The sequence below is a fragment of the Styela clava genome, chromosome 10, assembly GCF_964204865.1.
Source record: "Styela clava chromosome 10, kaStyClav1.hap1.2, whole genome shotgun sequence".
Lineage (NCBI taxonomy): Eukaryota > Metazoa > Chordata > Ascidiacea > Stolidobranchia > Styelidae > Styela > Styela clava.
The window spans coordinates 21,636,515-21,654,271 of NC_135259.1; the positions used below are offsets into that span (position 1 = coordinate 21,636,515).

The 17,757-nt window shown below is 36.7% G+C and overlaps 1 protein-coding gene across 1 annotated transcript in view; it reads right to left on the reverse strand.

Annotated features, from left to right (window-relative positions):
• Window positions 1-1,305: 1,305 nt before the first annotated feature.
• Window positions 1,306-17,757, reverse strand: part of LOC120337568 (uncharacterized) — a 64,748-nt gene continuing 48,296 nt past the window's right edge. The window contains exons 7-20 of the mRNA XM_039405398.2: window positions 15,602-15,735; window positions 15,043-15,174; window positions 14,626-14,753; window positions 13,475-13,596; window positions 12,764-12,920; window positions 12,261-12,404; window positions 11,743-11,831; window positions 11,476-11,518; window positions 8,017-8,107; window positions 7,857-7,930; window positions 7,264-7,356; window positions 6,425-6,604; window positions 4,961-5,695; window positions 1,306-4,452 (exon numbers count right to left, since the gene is read on the reverse strand). Of these exons, the coding sequence (XP_039261332.2) occupies window positions 4,283-4,452; window positions 4,961-5,695; window positions 6,425-6,604; window positions 7,264-7,356; window positions 7,857-7,930; window positions 8,017-8,107; window positions 11,476-11,518; window positions 11,743-11,831; window positions 12,261-12,404; window positions 12,764-12,920; window positions 13,475-13,596; window positions 14,626-14,753; window positions 15,043-15,174; window positions 15,602-15,735 (2,292 nt within the window). The 3' untranslated portion in view covers window positions 1,306-4,282. The remainder of the gene's footprint in view (window positions 4,453-4,960; window positions 5,696-6,424; window positions 6,605-7,263; window positions 7,357-7,856; window positions 7,931-8,016; window positions 8,108-11,475; window positions 11,519-11,742; window positions 11,832-12,260; window positions 12,405-12,763; window positions 12,921-13,474; window positions 13,597-14,625; window positions 14,754-15,042; window positions 15,175-15,601; window positions 15,736-17,757) is intronic.

A 17,757-nucleotide genomic window follows, 5' to 3' on the forward strand; every position in this document is an offset into this window, starting at 1 on the left:
CCAGCGGCCCCCAAGTAAATTGAGTTTGAGACCCTTGAATTCTAGGCTCTCTTTTTTTACGCCACGTGCACTTGTCGTGTGTACGTCACGTGTAACTTTTTTTGTCACAATTACATGGCCCGCCAGTCTGTGTCCCTGGTCCAAAAACCGTGCCCGACCCTGCTATACGCTGTTAAAAATTGTCACACATCCACCAAATAAAACGAGTCGTAATTATCGCCATAGAAAGAAATCTTCATACCATATAACCATTCAGTAGTCCTCTAATCCGCAAAATTGCTTCAAATTATAATGACAAATCCTGAAAGTGGAGAAAGGACAGAGTTCTAACATTTTGACTTAAAACTGTAACTTAGCTAAAATCCAATAATATTCTGTAATATTCTCCAACAAAGAGCCAATTTATACATTGTTCATATACATTAACTGTGAATCTTAATGGTTAATTTGCGGGGAGCCTACTCTGATGATGATACGGTCGTATCGCTCCTCGCAGTCTATACCGAATTGACTTGCATATTTTGTATATATTTTATTGTACCATTGCTTGTTTTCTGGTTGACGAAACAATAAATCTCTCTCGAACTCAAAGAACTCGCGACGAACCCATTTATATATAAAATACATCGAACAGAATATATTCGTGACTTTTATTAACAGAGGTGATGTGCACCACGTGCATATTTTTTACTCTTAATTTCTTTAAATGAGACAAATTTTTGCGTTTCCCATTCATTTCGTAAGTCAATGACGTCATCCGCCATGCCATGACGTCACCTAAATTGAAAATGCATCGAACAGAACAGAATATATTCGTGACTTTTATGAACAGCGGTGATGTGCACTAAGGTGCATATTTTTCACTTCCTAATTTTTTTCAATGAGACGAATATATATTGAAATATTTGCATTTTTAATGTCGTCATCAGTCATGGCGTCACCTAGGTTTTCTTCGTGCCCCCAAAAATGTAACAAACAGAATTTATATTGTAGATATTTTTATTCATTTATTATTGTTGTTAGTCAATGCACAGTTATAATAAAAGTAAAGAGAAATAATAATAATACGAGAAAAAAGCAATACGGTTTTGCGATAATAAACAACTGCAGCATAAAACGAGAAAAAGCGCGAAAAAACGCAACTAAACGCGCGATAGTGCGCATGGAAGCGCCATAAAACGCGAAAAAATGAAACAATGCGCATCAGAGAGCAATAAAACGCAACTACCGTGTTTCCCCGAAAATGAAACAAGGGTCTTATTTCAATTTTCTTTCTAAAAATAACACTAGGGCTTTTTCGGGGGGGGGGGGGGATGTCTTTCATTTTCATCTATCAAAAATAAAATTACAAAGTAAAAAATTACGAGATTTTCAAATATACAAAATGTGAAAACAGATATCCATTCTTACGAATACGATACGCAAATAGGTCTTATTTTAAGGGAAGGCTTATATCAAAATCCTTTTTTTTTAAATTAAGACTTGGTCTCATTTTCGGGTAAACGCGGTAAACGCAAAATAACGCATTAAAACGCACAAAACGTAACAAATTTGCTCAAAAAATGTAAATCATGTTGACTAAATGCTATATATCGCAAATAAACACTGAAAAAGTTGTCGATGGAGAATAATATTGGTACCGATACAGTTAGTATGGCTGAAAATGCCGATTTACCGTTATTTTAGATGAACGATACCGGTACTGATACATACATCATTAACATTACTGATACCGGTAATCCGGAAACGATATTCTGATACTTGAGATTGTCGTTATTTTTATTGATCATTTATAGTTGTTTAGTAATACCATTTGTAACCGATACCGGTATTCAGGAACCAGTACTTTGGTAGTTGGAAAGCTATTTTAGAACAAATACTGGTATTACACTCATTTAACCGATATTGTTATATAATAACGTAAACACGGTATTCTGGTAATTAAATAGTACTATTTTTGATGTTCGGTATCGATATTTTCAACGAAGTATGACGTAATACATACTGATGACGTCATCAGGTTATAAATACTTCAAACGTGATATAATTTACCACATTGATAATAAAGATAAGAATATATAAACATCTATTGATAATATGCAAATGAAATTATATTTTAGTCAATAAGAAGATTGTATAGTAAATCGGTGACGAAGCTTATTTTCAGCCTGGAGAGTTTTCGGGCATTGTCAGACGTCATAATGTTATTTAGAGCGAAGTAAATTTCTCCCCCATTTACTACTAAAAATATCCTAAGGCAGTGGTTCCCAAACGGGAGTCCGTGGCCCCCCAATGGAGCCACAATGCAACTGGAGGGGACCATCATGTCAGGCGCAAAACTGATTTTACTTTTACTAGAAAACTCCTCGTTCTCCCAAGTTTCATTGATTGATTTTGCAGTGTGTTTTCACTTTGTTGAGCAGGAATTCGTTAAACATAATGGGATTTGGAATCTACCTATCAAAGTATTACTTTAAATACCACTGGAATAACAACAAGGGGCGCTAAAAGCTTCCAGAATGAGGCCACAAGTCATAACAGATTGGGAACTGCTGTTCTACGGTTACCGGGTTTCGAAGTAGTGACTATTGACTTTCATAAAATATGATTGCAAATAAGTAGAATATGGGAAAAGAACGTTCAAAAATGGCAAAAATAGCATGAAATAATAACAAGAATCAGGCAATATTTCTGAAATTTAAGCGAACGCTTGTCTAGTGCTTTTATGAGCGATGAGGAGGCTTGAGGGCCTAAAATTGGTATGTATGATACAGGAAAATGCCTTTTTCATACATTTTAGAAGAGGGTCCCGACCACCTCTGATGTTAAACCAGAAAGATTCAGGCACTTTCTAACACACAAATCAATGACCTATCACTGGTTGCTTCTACGGCTAAAGAGTGGAATTAGTTCGGATGGAATAGAACAAGAGAGAACTTTCCATGACTTAAATTTTTGAATGGGGTATTGCATGGAAAATTTTGGTGCTCCCGAAGTATGCGAACCAAGATGGCGGACATCGGAACGTAACATGGGTAACAGGTTAGGGTTTGGCGATAATTTTTTTCCGATTTTCCTTATTTTAGTCCTATTATCAGTTCGAAGACTAGCCAAGAGCCTCCCGTAGTATTTATACCTAAAATTATGGCCTAACCCTAACCTAGTACACATATTACATTCCGATGTCCGCCATCTTGGTTCGCATACTTCGGGAGCACCAACATTTTTTTATTGGGGATTTTCTGGGGGAATTTTCTCAAACATCAATCGCTGTAAAGCTTGTAAGAGTAAAAATAAATCAAAAATTATTCGCAAAAATGGCAAGGAAATAAAATGGCAGCTTTAATAAAGGAAGCAAGATTGGAGAACAAGAATAATTTCATAAAATAATGGCAAAATATTCGTTTACAACGCATATACCCTAAAATTTGAGAAATAAGGTTATTTATTTTCTAGATACCGTGTAAACATATAAACCCTGACAAACTTAGGGTCACTGAGGGGGAATTACGAGAATGTGACGTCATAATATAAAACTTGACGTCATAATACCCTCGTTGAAATGTACATTCTCAAAAAATGACCTAACAATACACAAAGATGACCTCACATTAAAAACGATGACGACATTATGCGAATTATTACGTCATAATTTCAGTTAAAACCTCCGACGCTTATCGTAGCGGTCGTAGCCCAATAATCCACCCCGTTGTGTATGTATATAGGCATAAACGGGAAACCGATTTTTTGTGGTTAACAGTAGTGAAATTTTTCATATAATTCCACATACTGCATAGAATGGTTAATTAGGCGGTAAACCAATAATCTTCGGGTAATGGTTAAAGGAAAATTTTCAAAATACGACAAAAAGCAACAAAAACAATACTTTCAAAGCAAAAAATTAGACAACGAATGGCGAATACTTATATATAGTAAAAATGTCAAAAATTTTGCCATGGAAAGAAAAATTTCGCATCGATATCATTAATTTCGCATATTTCAAGAAAAAAAGTATAAAACACGAAAAATGGACGAAAAAAATATTTTACAACATTTGAACGAGTTTTTTGTTGAAATTTGGTCGTTTTTGTCTCATAAAATCGATAATAATAAAAAATTGATTGCAACTCTTCGGCGCCGTCTAGCGTCCGTAAATTTTACGCTGTTCATAAGAACAAAGGCCGCCAAAATGGGTTCTCCACTTTTTTCGCGCCTTTTTGTCTTCCAAAAGGGTGAAGATAAGAAGATAGAACAACGCTTTTTTAGAAGAACCACGCCCCTTTCACACCCTCGCACCATTCAAATCTAATTGGTTGTATTGGCTGTGACTTCCATTTGAAATTGAAAAATTGTTTTGAATATCTGGAATCACGTGACCTCCTGAATTATTGTTACGATATAATCGATCGTAGTCTGATCTTTGTGTCGGAGAAATACTTCGGCCACGCCCACCTAGAAATAAAAAATATTTGGTAAAATTGCTTCTTGAGATTATTCGAGCAAGATTGACAACGAGTCTGAGTGGTCGAGTTTGGCATGCTTATTAGTATTGGATCTTTTTTACACCCTTTGCCTGTCAAGTTTGATTTTTTCATTTCGTTTAGTTCGCGTACTAAGTTTGCATATTCATTTTGATTCCACTTTTAAATATTCTATGATTTATTCACTTTATTTAGTGTGGCTATGATAGGTTAAATCAATTATTTCAGATTATCCAACGACATATGAAAAGTGCAACAACTTTAATGTATTGTACTCATTTGATATAATTAGTACTTTATCTGTAAACTCTTGAACTCGCGATGTCAACCCTTGGAGGTTCACCTCGACCACGTTGGGAAGCACTGGTTTACGCCAATAAGTTCAACCAAAAAAAAACAGATATGAGTTATGTAATTCCATTCCGGATTCCGGGATGATCATTTAACTGAAGTTAACTGAAAAAAATTATTTTGCTTACCTATAGACGGGTCGCTTCCATTATGTAAATGATGGGATGAATGCCCAATTTTTTCTGGCAACGCTGGCTTGTCATTGTCAAATTGTCTTGGAACTTTGTAGGACGGTGCTCGCCTGGTGGCGCTCGCAGGAATTTCATTTTGTTCTGGGATGCTTGGACCCCCATACATTGCATGATTATAACCCAATGGTACATTGCCTTCTCCATTGGGTACTGATGAATAGTAAGGGTTATTGGGGTCGTGGGAGTAAGGGGAAGACCCATTGGGAGTGTAGGAATGAGCAGAATTATTAGAAGACGAGGAATGACGTTGTAAATGGGTGGGAGATTGGGAACTTCCCCGTCGTATCCCGGGATGAATCTGATGGTGTGGGTAATCCCCTTGTGAAAAAGTCCCTGCTCGCGTAAGTTGAGCTCCCTTAGGATATGCAAATACTCCATTAGGGTGACTTGAACCCGAGAAACTGGACATATGTGGATTGCGCTGTATCCCGTTATGCGGCTGTGGTGTAAATACCGGTGAATTAGACGCAAATTGTGGTTGTTTATTCCATTGGTTTGTATCAACACCCCATGGGCGCTGCATTGTGTCTGATTTGCGACTGTGGTTCCCCATGCTCGAACCGGTGGAAGCTTTTGATGAACCGCGACCAACGCTTGGTACAGGAGTCTTTGCGTCGCTGACGACAAGTTCGTCAGGAATGACTTGATATTCGTGGTCGTCATCATCGTCTTCTGCAGAAAGAAAATACATTGTGACGTAATAATCTTTATTATAATATTAATAACAATGAAAACTACCGGATAGATGGACGAAAAGTATTTTGATGAGTTTTATTATTGCTTTATAGTTTGTTTGTTTTATATATATGATTGGACGTGAATAGAGGTTTGAACAAAGTATATCTGCAATTTATTCAACTATTCTTAAATCCTACATTCTGAAGGAACGAAAAGCAGCATCGCCGTTTCATATATAATCGAGCCGACTTTTTGGATTTGATCTCTCCGGTGACAAATATTAAAAAATTGTCCATCATGACACAGTCCCCACAATATTGATATCTTGCTTGTTTAAAATCCTCTAGTACCGAACAGAAAAGTGAAAAACGGAAATAGGAAAATTCAACATGCGGAAATTCCATAAATGCGAGGAGTCCCACTCAAGTCAAATTTCCTCCATAGAATATTCCTTCCAGACAAAACCCAACCCTAGCCTCCATTAAGAGTTTTTTTTATTCAATCCTCTGTATAATGCCATACCAATTTGCTGCAGAATTTCTTGGGTACTCCCGAAGTATGTGTCAGTGTTAGCCAAGTGAATACCCCACTGGCCATAGGTTTCAGTCCCTTTACACAAATTGTGTAAAATAGGCAAACAAAATTAGTTACCTCCATGTTGATACTCATACTTGAATAGAATATTTACGATCTACGAAAAACACAAAAACCATTCCAACTAACCTGTAAAACTGTCACTTTCCTCCGCTGGTTGTCTGAACGTGTTGTTCTGTGGGATTCCATTCCTTAGGAAAGCAGGCATTGATCCATTCTCCGGATGGCTTGATATAAACCTGGTCTGGTCAGCTGGTAGTGTGACAGTCTGACTCGACCCGATTCCCAATGTGGATTGAGGAATTTGAACTGTAATGAAACATTACGGTGTGACTTTTTATGATTAGGTGGTTTCATACCTCCAACCCAAAATCAAGGCTTCGTACGAGCGCTTTTGCAAACTCACTTCAAATAAGTCCCTGTAGGAAGCTATTGTTTTTTATGAGACTAGAATCTTTTTAATATTGCATTTATTTCAAAGATTTTTTTCATGTAAATGCGCCTTGACTTTTTTTCCTGATAATTTGAGTCGCACGAACAAAAAGTTTGGGAAGAGTCCAGCTTTTCGTTCTTGCATTGTCTGCACTATTTATTACATTCTAGGGGTGGCGACGACAAAAATTTATTTTAAAAAAGACATACTATCGAGAACAAAGAGTCAGGTCGAAATTACGAACTTGATCACAATAGGCCTTTTTTTATAATCCGTTTTTTTTAATCCCGAAAAAGCTCTGTACAAATAGCCACAATGAGTCCTATACTTAAAGTGAAAAAGTCAAAGAAAAATATTTTTTATTCCAACATGAGGGGAATCAACGTTTATGTTTGTATACTTCAAATTCAGTTATTTAACGACTCCGCACTGCTGATTAAAGACAATCCCGAAGTCGAGCAAAACCGGTGAATTTATTCTAATTCGGAAATAAGTTTTATTGACTTCGCACACCTGAATATAAAACATTCTTTACCTTGTAATAAAGTATCCTTGTAGTCTTCATTCTGAATATGAACCCCTGTGTTCTTCCGGCCTCGCTTCCGACTTTTCTTATTCTTATATTGAACTATAAGTAAAATGAATAAATATTTACACAGAGCCCATATGTAATTTAAAGAATGTTCCCATTTGTCATATCAATGTCTTCCTGTGAATCATACATAGTAAAACAGCCATATTCTAGTCGAAATATCGGGTTTTGAAAGGAGCAAGCAAAGTCAAAATATATGGATACAGATGTTAAAATTGCAATGTCAGTACTATCAGCGTAACGATCGGCTGGCCATTCTGGCGGAATGACACGTGATGACCAAATACACGGAAAAGTACGGGTCCAGTAAGTCTCGGAGCAATTTGTAAAATAAACAAGCAAAAGTCTATATGACACCCCTTCTGCTTTTAGGAACTAAATATTTGAAATCCATTGGCCCGAGTTGTTGCGGAAAATGGCGAAATGGCTCGCAAAAACAACAATAATAGCAAAAAAGACAATTTGGCAAGACATACATAATGGAATTCCAGCAACTTTTGCCCTATTTATGTACTAAGAATGATTTAATGACTCACATCCTGTATTATTATTGTCATGTATCTGTTGCATTTGGTAGGGATGCAACGCGCCATCTTTCGGTGCCTTTTTCCTAAAAAATAAAAGAGAAATTTAACTTTGTATTGCGTTCTTGAGCCATTGCATAAATCAGGCGAGGCCGGCGGGCCAATTTCTTACCTCTTTCTAACAAGTATAAGCACCAATGCAGCAAGTAATATCGAGGTGACAGCAAGAGCAGCGACTATGGCGATGACAATAATGCTGTTTTCTGTAAAATAGAAGAAGGAAATAATTATTAAGGCGACAGGGAATATTGAAGTGATGGCAACTATGGATATAACATTCATACTGTTTCTGTAGAATAAATATGATAATAACTATTATGACGACATATTTAGACGACAAGAAATATCAATGCGACATTAAAAAACAGCGAATATGGCGAAAGGAACGATGGTGTTTTGTGTATAAAAAGAAAAAGCTATTATGGCGTCACATTTGTATATTTATATTATCAGTTAATTGGCGGTCATACATGGTTAGAATATGTGATACGGATGTTTTAGATCTCGGTATGTACAAATTCGCTAATTTAAATTGAATGAGTTTTTTTAATTGCACAAGATGACGATTTTGCTGTAATACTCTTGCCCGACCATATCGCTACTTACTAAAGCGGAGTATATTCTGATCTTCGTATATAACCCTAGCTAATTTTTGAAATTCGTTAGACTGTTGTTCAAGCTTCAAATGGAAGAGGGCCCAGAATCAGAAATTTAATTCATCGCCAAGACCAAACACATAATAAATTTCCTTTTTTTTCAATCTAAAGAGTCACGGCAGTTTTAGAGACTATCTTGTTGCTACATAGGTTAATGCGCGATTTTTACATTTCAATTGTGGGGACACAATCTTTTTAGAAACCCTTTTGATGTTATATTGGTAAAATCTGCTATTTTTAAAGTGTAAATAAATGGAAAAAGGCTCAGATTCAGAAATTTATATCATGGCCAAGACCAAACACACGACAAATTTACTTTTTTTTAATCAAAGAGGACGCAACCCTTTGTTGCTATGTATGTAAATCTACTACTTTTCACAGTGTATAAGTGAGATAAATAAAACTTAGAAATTCATCATGTAATTATACGTTACTAAAGCGAGATGGATAATCCAAAAATAATTATTGGTTTGTGAAAATTTCAGTTTTTTGGTTAAAATTAATTATAACCTGCGGTAAACTGACCTAGCATTGCTGCATTTTTCAGGATTTTAAACTGAAAAAAGTTTATTTATGAAGGTACAACCAAAGTAATGGAATCTGACATGTCTCTATTTTAGTTATAGCCGTGACGTGAAAACCCAGAGGCGTGGCCAGGATTTTTCAAATAGTAGAGGGCGGGGGTCTGAATTTTCTAATTGCCGAGTTATACCGTAACAGCTAATTGGAAAACGTGGGTTCTTAAAATATTTGAGGATCTAAAAATCATTTCGAGGTACGGAAAATTGGGTGCTCCCGAAGTATGCGAACCAAGATGGCGGACATCGGAACGTAACATGGGTAACAGGTTAGGGTTAGGCGATAATTTTTTCAAATTTAACTTATTTTAGTCCTATCATCAGTTCGAAGACTAGCCAAGAGCCTCCCGTAGTATTTATACCTAAAATATGGCCTAACCCTAACCTAGTACACATATTACATTCCGATGTCCGCCATCTTGGTTCGCCCCGAAAACTGTTATGTATGATACAGAAAAATGCCTTTATTCTTTTTTACATTTAAAAAGGGGTCAGTAGGAAGTTAAATTCACAACATCCATATTTAATCACTACAAATTATTAACAAAATTTCTGAAAATTTCCATAACAGTGTTTACAAAATATTACCTTAGTAACTAAACCTCGATTAACCGATAAACCAAAACAAACCGAGTATATAACGAGATATCTCTATTTGTTTCAATCCGGTTAAACGTGCGAGTTTGTTCTATTTATGGCTGACCATAAACAAAGATCTTATCATTGCTATGTGTCATTGTTAGCTTACTCAAAAACGAGATTGAACCTAAAACAGAGGTTGGCACGGTTTTTGGGCCAGGGGCTCACCAAGACTGGCTGGCCATGTGAGTGTGACGTAAAAAGTTACATTTTATGAACAATATTTGCAGTGTTAAAAAAGCAAAACTGGTAGGTATTAAGCCTAGTGCCGCGACTAAATTTAACCGCAATCTCAACAAATTCTTTGACTTATTCAAAACATCAAAATTTGGTTTTAGCTTGGGTGTGCCAACATCGGGCGGGCCAAATTGAATTACCTAACGTGACGTATTTGGCCCGCGGGCCGTAGGTTGCCCATGTTAGCTCTAGAGCATTGCTCAGAGTGAGCATTTGAAAATATCTCTACATAAAGTCTCACCCACAACTTTCCAATATTAAAGACATAGTCTATAGACTTTTAATGTATCAGTGGGTTCTTGTGCAAAGAATAGTTTAAAGTGAACGCGTAAAAATGTCTCAAGAAATAAAAAATAAAACTCCAATATCATGAAAAACTTCTCACTAAACCGTAAGTTTTTATATAAGCATTGTTTATCAGCTTATGCCATTTCAGCCATTGAATTTTTTCTTTAGGAGAGCGCAGATTATACGCTTTACGGTCGCGGTTTAAAGGATTACGCGTTTCTTAAACAAAACACGCTAAGCTGACTGAGAATGGAAAAGTACTAGAAAGGAAAAAAGCTGGTATGCGATGCATACTCATCCATACAATGTAGAGGTTCATGCTAGCCAAGGAAATTTATTTAGTGAACCCTAAAAGAAGTCCAAATCATTCAGGTCATACTTTAGAGAGAAAATAACTTTTGTGGTAAGCGTCCTGGATAACTTGAAACGTTTGGGTGCAATCACACACAAGGAAAGAAAAATTGCTATTTTTGCTACTTCACTCCTATATGAGTTTCCTTTACTTCTGAGTGAGTCCGAGTGTCACTGCTTCGAATGTATTTTCTTATAAAAAATGCTACAAACAACAGCGTATAATAGGGGGTTAAAAATATTTCTCGCCGACTTGCGGAAATATCACGACGCTTAGATTAGTTCCGCTTCATTAGACCGTGACCGTTCTGAAAATTCGCGAAGTCGACAGTTTTGTGATGAAATAATGAGTTGAAAAAATTTCAATTCATGGGTCATAAGAGGTAAAGTCAAACCACGTGGGTAAACCTTTGTTTGCGAACAATGGGATTTGGATCTCGTGGAAAACCCGATCTTCAGCTTTAGCTGAGAAACACCTGCTCAGGACAACGAAATTTATTTTGCAAAACATAATCGTGCGTCAATCTAAATAGATAGAAGAGCTGGAAGCGACAATTGACACCTGAAGAGCTACTTATTTTTCAAGTTCACGTAAAGCAAGGTTCAGAGCTTATAACCAAAAGGGAAAAGTCTACGGATATAAGAGTTGCTAGAGTCCATTTACGCGTTGAGAACTGTGTATTGTCGAATATACAGTTTATTAAATGAATTTGATAACAATTAGGTAATTGTAACTGATTGCAAGCGCCATCCACTGATGCCAACGATATAATTACTAAGCGATCGTGATACATTGACAGTTAAAAGTAAACAACGACTCACCGTTTATCGTTGGCTTCTTCGTGTCAGTTGGAGCTACAGGGGACTGAAAGTAGAAGCAAAATATTTATTAAATTGAAATTTTCAAACAATAGACGAAACTGGGTTGGGATTAGGCTTCAGCGGGAATTAAAAAAAAAACAATAAATAGTAAAATATCTTATTAGCTTCTTCCAATTTTTAAACAGAAAATTCAAAATTGATTGGTTTATTCGTTGCAGAGAAAGCGAGTTTTCACAAAACAGAAACCACCAATTTATGGGATGTTACCTTCACAACACCGCCTCCATCAGTGACTGTCTCTTCTTTTTCATTCAATGTTTTGTTTGTTGGCGGAGACCCCGATGTAGATTTATTGTCTGCAAAAACAAGGTATTGTCAGAAATTACCTCTTATTTATAATATATATTTGAGGCGAGGGCGAAGAGGGAATTTCTGGAAAAAACACAAAATTTTGAATTATAAGTTGGCTTTATCGTAAATGTCCACCAATGAATACTTCAACATTTTAGAAATGAGTGGATGCTTGTCTTAAGCCTTGTGTAGAGTGCAGAAATCCCTTATGATTGAAGAAGCCGATTCCCCAAACTTTGTTGTACTTGTACTATTTGAAACACTGTACAAGCCACTATGTTCTTTTTACATGAATAAAAACATAGGCGGCGCTCCAAATATATTTGTACCAAGATGACGCACAACCTGCTAACCCCAACCTGGTACTCATACTATGTTCAGGTTGTGCGCCATCTTGATACGAATACTTCGAGATCACCAACCAGGTATCATACTTTCTCTGATGAGATCCGGCGCTAAGGAGGGCATTGTTGTGGTTTCTATGAGAACTCGTGACGTCGTTGATAACGTAGTTGTCCGTTTGGTTGTTGATGGCGTCACAACTGGTTGAAGGATGGGCTCTACGGGCATTTCTGTTTCTGTAAAATGTTATAAAATGATATGTATTTTGGACGTGTTTTTTGAATAAAACATACTCTAGCCTTACTATGTGTTATTTGTAGTTTATTGTTGTCTAGTTATTTTTGAGGAGGGGCGCGAGATTTGACAAATTCTAAAAAGGGGGCGGGAATTTGGCGGGAAAAAGTTTGAGAACCACTGGTCCATTGAGGGTCTGAAATTCTCACAACAGAAAATTCAAATCATCTACTACCCCGACTCCTGGGATTTTGAAAATATAAATCCTACCCCAATAAAAACATGCAAACTCCACATCTCTGTACATAGCCATCTCTCACGGGATTTTAACCCGCGTCCCTAAGTAGAAATAAATTCTTACCATCAGCATCACATCCATACAAAGCAATCTGCAATGAATATCTGAAATCATCGCTTCTTACTGGCGTTGGATAAACCCGGAAAAATCTGCCGACGATTCTTGGACGAATAAAGTTATTCCTCGTCTCTTGAAAAATGTTTTTGTTACCAACGAATACCTGTAAATATATTGGTAGTTTAGAAGTTGATGCATTGTTGGTGTTCCACAGATTCACTCGAACTAACGCAGTAATATTGGAAAGGTCCAGAGTTTCGCCTACACAATTTCATACATTAACAAAACAATATACTATTAGTAAGTAATAAGAAGAGCCTATGAATAAGTATCTGAGCCTTCGATTATTATGTTTTATAACAGGAATGAACAAAGTTATTGTAACAATGATCTTATTTTCAAACTGAGACCAGTGGGCCATGCGCGTTTGAAGTCGAAAATGAGTTAATAGCAGATTTATTGTGCATTGGATTTATGGTATAAGGGTCTTTACGGCCATTATCTGCCTATGTATTTCAGCTTTATCTTGCATTTTCCAGTTCGACTAGTATGGCACTACATTTTTTACCCCTGAAAATCGTACTTAAAAATGGAGGTGACCCACCCGCCCCACTGTCTCTATTTGACAAGTGTGCCACTACATCTTCGAAACTAGTTTTAAAAATAGAACATTTGGATAGCACATTTCCAGACAAGACCCCTAAAAATCGTACATACCTTATCATATCCAACGCCTTCTTCTCTGTAAAATGTCCAGGGCGACTCTGTATCATTCCTGTATGCGATTCTATATGACTTCGTTGTGTAGAAGTCTTTGGTGGATCCCCGGGTTAAAATTGCTGGAAAGCAAATGGTTTGAACTTAGCTTAATAAGATCGCATGCGGGGATGAATGAAATGTTCTCGTGCATATTATGATTCCCATGCTGATACGGAATGAAAATAAACCAATGTGTGAACTTATAGGTGTATGTATGTGCTTCTTCATGTTTTCACATTTATTGATTATATTAACGCTCTTTAAACTACCCTAATCAGCTTCTGTGTGCGCATGTAATGTGTGTGTTTATCGGGTTGATATCACTGTAAAGCAGGGGTCGGCAACCTACGGGCCGCGGGCTGGTTCCGGCCCACGGAGCAATATAATCCGGCCCGCGACGCTTCACTGAATTATAGTAACAAATTATAGCTGTTTTGTCGATTATATTCTTCACGCAAAATAATTTACGTGTAGACTAAATTATATTATAACGTAACAAGTATATAATTCACAATTACTCGTTTAATGAGCCTATAATTCAATTATAATTCTGACAAGTGACAACGAAACGCAGAAAAGTTGATGCTAAGTGCAAATGGTTTAATGGCGCAAAAATATTCAAATGTTCAGTCTTCGCGCGCTGCTTGAAATTTAACTTCTGATCTGTGTGATAAAATGTGATTCATCGGTCATCCATTCGATTTTTAACATTATAAAAATATGTGCGGCCCGCCAATGACTTGCAACCTTTTATTTTGGCCCGCGTGCGACAAAAGGTTGTTGAACCCTGCTGTAAAGCAAAATGTACAAAATAAATATGTGTGAATAGAATTGCTAGACCCTTAATTCGCGGAACACATGGCTTTGTTATGTCACATTGATAACTACTATGACGTCACAAAAGTCACGACAATGACGGCACATCAGGTATATGACGTCACATCACGATAATGACACCATATATTTTTTTGCGTTTACATAGCGCAAATATGACGTCACATTGCGTTTATGACGTCATACACCGTTTGTGATTTCATAGCTCAAAGAAGATGATACATTATGATTTTGACGTCACATAATGGATATAACGCCACAATGAGTTTACGTACCTGTGATGACTTTAGTTTCTCTCAGATCAACTTGAAGCCATTGTTCGGTTGTCGGATTGTTCGGACTCCATGCTTCGATTTGTTTTCCGAGGATTGCTTTGTCGGGTTTCCATTCACTAAGATTCGGACTGGAAAAAGATATTAGGATAATTATTTATCTGTCAAATATTTGAATTAGTTTGGTTTGAAAATTCTGTTTAAACTTCTAGAACAGAAAATTTTAAATGTTTTTGCATGAATTTTTTTTATCTGGGGAGCGAGAATCTAATCAATTTTTGAATCGAGCTATACTGTTCCCATGCTCCGTATATCATTGGTATTCATGGTGCAAAAACAATTATAATTTTATCACTTATATTTGCATGGCATTTATCTTTGGGTTGATTTATTTCCATTCAGCCCAACAAGTTTACTTACCTTTTATCCGGGCCTGTTGTATCCTTTGTCCAATAACTTGAAGCCGTCAGTTGGTTTTCATGGAATTCAATCAGACTGTTACAGCTTTCGTCTGGTCTGACGAACTTTATCATGGTGTCCGACATCACACCACTGAAAATTGATGATATGATAATTGTAAGGCGTTGCACGACACAGAAGAGATTTTTATGGTGCATTTTTAACGCTTTTCTCTAAACAAGGCTCTACACCTGACATGGGCAAACTACGGCCTACGGGCCAAATCTGGCCCGTTGGGTAATTCAATAGGGCCCGCCTGATGATGCCTCAACCAAACTAATACCGAATTTCGATGTTTTCGCTGAAAATAGCTCAAGGAATTTGTTGAGATTGCGATTGAATTAAGTTTTATCACAGGGCTTATCGTTTCCTATTGTTTTCCCATTTACTGCTTATGTGACACTGTAAATATTGTACATAAAAATGTAACTTTTTACGTAACACTGACATGGTCCGCCAGGTTAGGTGGACAAAATCTTTTGCTCTTGGCCGAAAAATCTGGTCTAGAATCTTAACTTACGTTTCAGTAACAACTCCATTAGCTTCCGACGCCATGTACCACATCTTGCCTGGAACTTTTCTCACGTCAATCCTTCCGCCGAACAAATCCGATATCACTCCTGCATGGACCGCTGCTTTGCATAAGAATGAGTCCTGAAAAATATGATAGATTTAAAATGTAGTTGGAGTCCAATATAGCCGGATATTACTTTTCCCATACGCTAATAAATTTGAAATTAAACACATGGCGAATATATTTATTTGTATTCGTATATGTTAAATCATGGCCTGATTAACGTACATTAAATAAATAGAAATCGGAATTAATGAAATCGGACATGTTTTTTAATTATATATATCAATACAACCGAATATCGCTGAGTATCGGAGCATACTCGGAGTCAAATGTGCGAACAATATGCTAAGATTTCGATATCATGACAAAAAAAAGTTGATTTGGTTGGAGTCATATTTTTACAACCGGATTTTTTTTTGTAGCGAACTTAAAATAATATATGACGAACGACACGAATGTTAGCATTATGACAAAATAAAGCATAAAATGGCGGTGATCATGGTTACATAATCGTCGTAATAAATATTTCTAGCCGGACGATATGCATTCATGCAGAACGCCTGCTGCCTAACCTGAAACTAGATGAAACTAATAATCCTCATGTTTACTCCACTGAAGCGGAAAATAACGCCGTTTTAGCGCGCAAATTCGTCGATTTTCATGTGTTTACCGACTCAAATTTCTGCAAACGTATGCTGCTAAAATTGATTTCAATGTTATTTTAATTTCCAATAACTAGAGGAGTGGTTCTTGAACGTAGACAATTTTTTGAGGGTTACTTTGCACAATGATGAGTCTTCTTTACTTCTGACTAAGGGCCGTAACTTTGCTCAGAGATGAGTCTCGTTCACTTATGAGTGAGTGCGCGTGAACTAGGTTTGGGCAAAATTTCTTAGAAAAATAAACAAGGTCTTATGACCTTACTTCGAAAGGCTGAATAACCAAACCAACAACGTAATTATTTCTTTCACAACTTGATAAAATCGCCGTCTGACACTTTATTTATTTTTTATCTCTGACTAATTCATTGCTAAGTGACGAGAAAATAACAATTATAAAAGAGAGTCTGAGTTCATTTATCATATTTAGGAGCCCTGGGCAAAACTATGTTAGACTCTAACTATCCAAAAAATCAAAAAGTACCACAATTCTTAGTTCGGCGGTGAACAATACTATGTAGAAGTTTCCACTGATATGAGCGGGGCTACTATTTTAAAATACTATAAAATCTTTCCGCTTCCGGGTCGCCCATCAATTTTATTATACTCTGTCTGGTGACATTATGTATAGAAACCCTGGGCAGCTCCATGCCAGTCTGACTAATCGACGAAATTTTAAAATTGAAATACCCACTATATGCGGTGTCACATTTTTTAAGGTTGAACAACATCTCCAATATATATATATATATATATTCTGCTACTGTTATTAAGGTGATCTATGTTATTGCAAGAAGTCTTCGTAACTCGCAAGATAGCCAGCCCACCCAATTAACTGCGCTCTGGAAAAAAAACTTTTTCGTCAGACTATACGACGTTTAGAAAAAAAATTAGCATAGTTCCTGTAACAGGTGTTCACATCACTGCGTTAAACAAAACTCCAACCAAGCAGACATTTATAGGTAAAGAGCATATTTTGAAACGACCGATATCTTCTCAATTTGAGCAAGGGGGTATCTTTAAATCGGGCAAAATTGTACCACTCAGGCAAAATTTTACCAGAGTCACCGAACGGCGACAATATTACAAACATTATCGTTATTAGGGGCATAATTCTTATAAACAAGGATTCAAATAAGCAGAATTTTGTTGCCAACCCCAAAATTTGGCGCTTCCGTAGTATGTGGACCAAAATGGCGGGCATAGTATGTGTACCAGGTTAGGGTTAGGACATAATTTTAGGCACAAATACTATGGGAGTCTCTTGGCTAGTCCCCGAACTCGTAATAGAACTAAAATAAGGAAAATTGGAATAAAATTACCGAGGCGGCCGACCTTCTACAACGACATAGGATAAGATAGGTAATCGAGAAAATATTTAGTTGTGTTCTCAGGTTGTCAAATCATTTGATCTACAAGTATTTTAATCTCTTAATTATA